This window comes from Dendrobates tinctorius, unplaced genomic scaffold, assembly GCF_039654945.1.
Source record: "Dendrobates tinctorius isolate UK_male_01 unplaced genomic scaffold, ASM3965494v1 ptg000019l, whole genome shotgun sequence".
Taxonomy (NCBI): Eukaryota; Metazoa; Chordata; class Amphibia; order Anura; family Dendrobatidae; genus Dendrobates; species Dendrobates tinctorius.
In genome coordinates this window covers 88,756,686-88,760,286 of record NW_027361687.1, presented here as the reverse complement: position 1 = coordinate 88,760,286, position 3,601 = coordinate 88,756,686, and the positions used below count along the sequence as shown (strand labels likewise).

The window sequence follows — 3,601 nt, the reverse complement described above, 5'->3', positions numbered from 1 at the left end:
AATATTCACTGCCATTTTACACATTGCAGATGTTTGCATCATCCAGAAAAGGCTCATGTGACATTGGATGTGGCTAATTGAGCTTCCATGTTCTACATTGCAGCTATCACAGCACGTGGTATAGCACAGACAATCAGGAGAGACTATCATAGCCGCTAGAAAAGCAAAGGCACGGAATGTAGCAGCAATTTTGGGGTGAATTTGGATAGTGAGACGATGTCATAGGCCACAGCTTTGCAGCAGAGACAGGTGAGAAAGCCATAAAGCGATGAACCTATTGAACAGGTGAATGCCTGAGTGCATAGAAGAGTTAGTTGTTTATGTTGAGGTTTGATGTGCTTGACATTACTATGGTTGAGTTTGCATTAAAAAGTTGGAGAAGCATTGAATATAGCTCTATGGGACCTCAGAGTTTTATGCATGTCTTTTCAGGGCAATGACAATAGGAGTAAATATGATTGCCCTTAATTTAATTTTGGGAAAAATTCTCTAAAGGTTTTGAACTTGAATTTCAAAAGGTTTTCTTATTTATATTGGATTTATTTTCTTAGAATACACTGGGTCTATAAAATGTATTGACTGTTTTGATTTTTCTATCTTGGGATCCAAATACATCATTCACAATGAACTCAGATAATATAACTTCAGTACCCTATTTTGTCTTAGCCAGCCTAGAAGTTCGGGCTGATCTTCAGATGATTTTTTTCTTCAGTTTTCTGTTAGTATACATAATAACCATCTTAGCAAATATGTCCATAATGATTATAGTTATTTCCGATCTCACTCTCCATACACCCATGTATTTCTTCTTATGGAATCTGGCTTTCCTCGACATCTGTTACTCATCGGCGGTTGTCCCCAAGATGCTCACAGATCTTATGTTTCAGAAGAAGATAATCTCATTTTATGGTTGCATGCTACAAGTCCATTTCTTCCATTTCTTGGGTAGTACAGAAGCTATATTATTTTCAGCCATGTCCTATGACAGATATATGGCTATTGCATTTCCTCTGAGATACTCAATACTTATGAGTTCTACCATCTGTCTATGTTTAGCCTTGTGTTCTTGGATTCTTGGGTTCTGCCATGCATTGTTGCATACCATAATGACTTTTCGGCTTCCATTTTGTGGGCCAAATATAGTGAAACATTTCTACTGTGATTTTAAACCAGTGCTTAACTTGGCCTGTACAGATGTATCTGTTAATTTGAAGTTGCTTCCTAGAGTTACTGGAACATTAACTATAACAACCTTAATGCTAACAATCCTTTTCTACATCTTGATTATCAAATTTCTTATCAAAATAAAGACCTCACAAGGACGAAAACGAGCATTGTCTACATGTAGCGGTCATTTTACTGTTGTTACTCTCCAGTATGGAACGGCTATCTTTATTTATGGTCTACCATCTAGAAAGGACTCTTTCGGTCAAGATCGAGCAGCCGCCATTATGTTCACTGTCATAACTCCAGCTTTGAACCCTATTTTATATACATTAAGAAACAAGGACATGAAGAAAGCAATGAAAAAGTTATTCAAAAGATCGAATTGAACCAATAACATCTTAATGTTCATCACTTTTCTCTCAGATTGCTACTTAAATGTGTCGATATCAGAAACTCTTTAATTACTTAATTATATTCATTAATCTCTACATTAATTAATGTAGAGATTAATGAATATAATTAAGTAATTAAACTAATCATAGAACACAGCTTTTTCCCATTTTTCTGTGAGTAAATAGAAGAAACTGTAAACAGTTCTTTGCTTGTTTTAGAATTTTTTTTAATAATATATTATAGCCCAGCGGATCAGTATGGAGTGATACCCTCACCAATGCACAAACCGCAGACCAAAAGCGCTAAGTATTAAAGGAGCAAGTAATAGCATGATTATCATCAACTTTTGGTCCTAAAACATTATTTCTGTGACGTAAAACATCTACTATATAATCATCTATTTCTGCCTGTCTGTCTCTTTGTTTGTAACGGAAATCCCGCTTTGCTGATTGGTCGCGCCCGGCCACTTTCAATCAGTGACAGGCGCAGTCTGGTCGCGAATCCCGCGTCGCTGATTGGTCATGCCCGGTAGCTTCTGTAACTCAGCAATATAGCCACAACCAACTCTGCACTGATAAGTCAGCTGCAGATGTCTTCACAATGCAGGAGGTGAGCACAGGCAGCGATGACATCACCAGCAGCGGAGGAGAAGCCAGAGAGCAGAAGAAATCAGCGGTCATGGAGCAGATCTTCCAGGGCGGTGTGCCCTATGAAAACAAAGTTAAAACCAACTCCTGACCCCTCAGCACACAAGGGGCAGCTCCGAGGAAGGCAGCATAGGATGTTCCAATACAATTTGAGCACCGACACGGATATCGCTAACAGTGATGATGTCACCAGCCTGGGAGGAGAAGCCGGGGAGCAGGAGGAGACAGTGGTCTGTAGCAAGATCTTCTAGGGCAGTGAGCCCGGTGATAAATGTCCAAAATAGATCGCAGACCCCTCAGGCCATGAGGGGCATCCCCAAGAAAGGTGACAGAGGAAGATCCAAGATAATTTGAGCATCGACCCGGATACCGCTAGTAGCGCTGACGTCACTGAAGGTGGAGGAAGATGGCGCCCGCAGCAATCCTCCACAGGAACTTCACCAACGATGTGCCCTGCCTTAACTTGATCAGAGGAGGGCGAAAATCCCCCGGTCGGCTAGGGGCAAGCCTAAGGCAGGACGCAGATGCTGTTCAGAAGGAAATCTCCACACCGCACGAACACCGGGTAGCGGTGACGTCACCACAGAGGAGGAAGATAGTGCATGCAGCAGGCAGAGATGAAACCTTCACCAGCGGTGTGCCCAGGGAAAACAAGGTCAGATGAGGGTCCAGCCCCCCCAGTCTGCAAGGGGCAATCCCAAAGTTGATCCCAGAAGCCTTTCTAAAGCAATTTTCTACACCGCCCGAACACCGGTCAGCGGTGACGCCACCAGTAGGAAAAAAGATGGCGCCCACAGCGCTCAATGATAGGACCTTTAGCAGTGATGTGCCCAGTGATAGCATAGACAAAAAAGGTCAAAAAACCCCTGGTTGGCACGGGGCAACCCTAAAGAAGGTGTATGTAGACGTCCTGAAGCAAAATTACATAGATGAAACAATTCTATTTGTAGGTAGGAGCTGCGTTACCATGACGACCAATGTCACATGCAGTTATATCCTCAGGTGAGAGGAGAGTTTCTCACAAATGACATAAAAACTGAGAAATGTAAATAAAAAGAGGTTTTAATACCTCAGAAAATAGTTTCTCACAGGGACAGGCAATAGATCATTACAGTAGACCAGCGTAACCATAGCAACCTCTCAGATGCCATTGGAAACAGATAAGCCAGAAAATGTCACCAAAAACAAGAATTGTAGAAAAAATGTAAAAAGTCTGCATAAATATCTACTATTTAATTGTCTAATTCTGTCTGTCTGTCTCTCTGTTTGTAACGGAAATCCCGCGTCGCTGATTGGTCGCGGCCGACCGGGCGCAACCAATCAGCAACAGGCGCAGTCCGGCCGTGAATTGGTGCGGAATTCGAACGACGCACGCCAGCCCTACTGTCGGGAGA

The 3,601-nt window shown here is 42.3% G+C and overlaps 1 protein-coding gene across 1 annotated transcript; it reads left to right on the top strand.

Annotated features, from left to right (window-relative positions):
- Positions 1 to 623: 623 nt before the first annotated feature.
- Positions 624 to 1,553, top strand: LOC141082750 (olfactory receptor 12D1-like). The gene has a single exon (XM_073566667.1). It carries the CDS (start codon positions 624 to 626, stop codon positions 1,551 to 1,553), a length of 930 nt encoding a protein of 309 aa, XP_073422768.1.
- Positions 1,554 to 3,601: the final 2,048 nt, after the last annotated feature.

What these genes read in the sequence shown, in the direction of transcription:
- LOC141082750 (XM_073566667.1), top strand. Translation starts at nt 624, where the DNA reads ATGAACTCAGATAATATAACTTCAGTACCCTATTTTGTCTTAGCCAGC.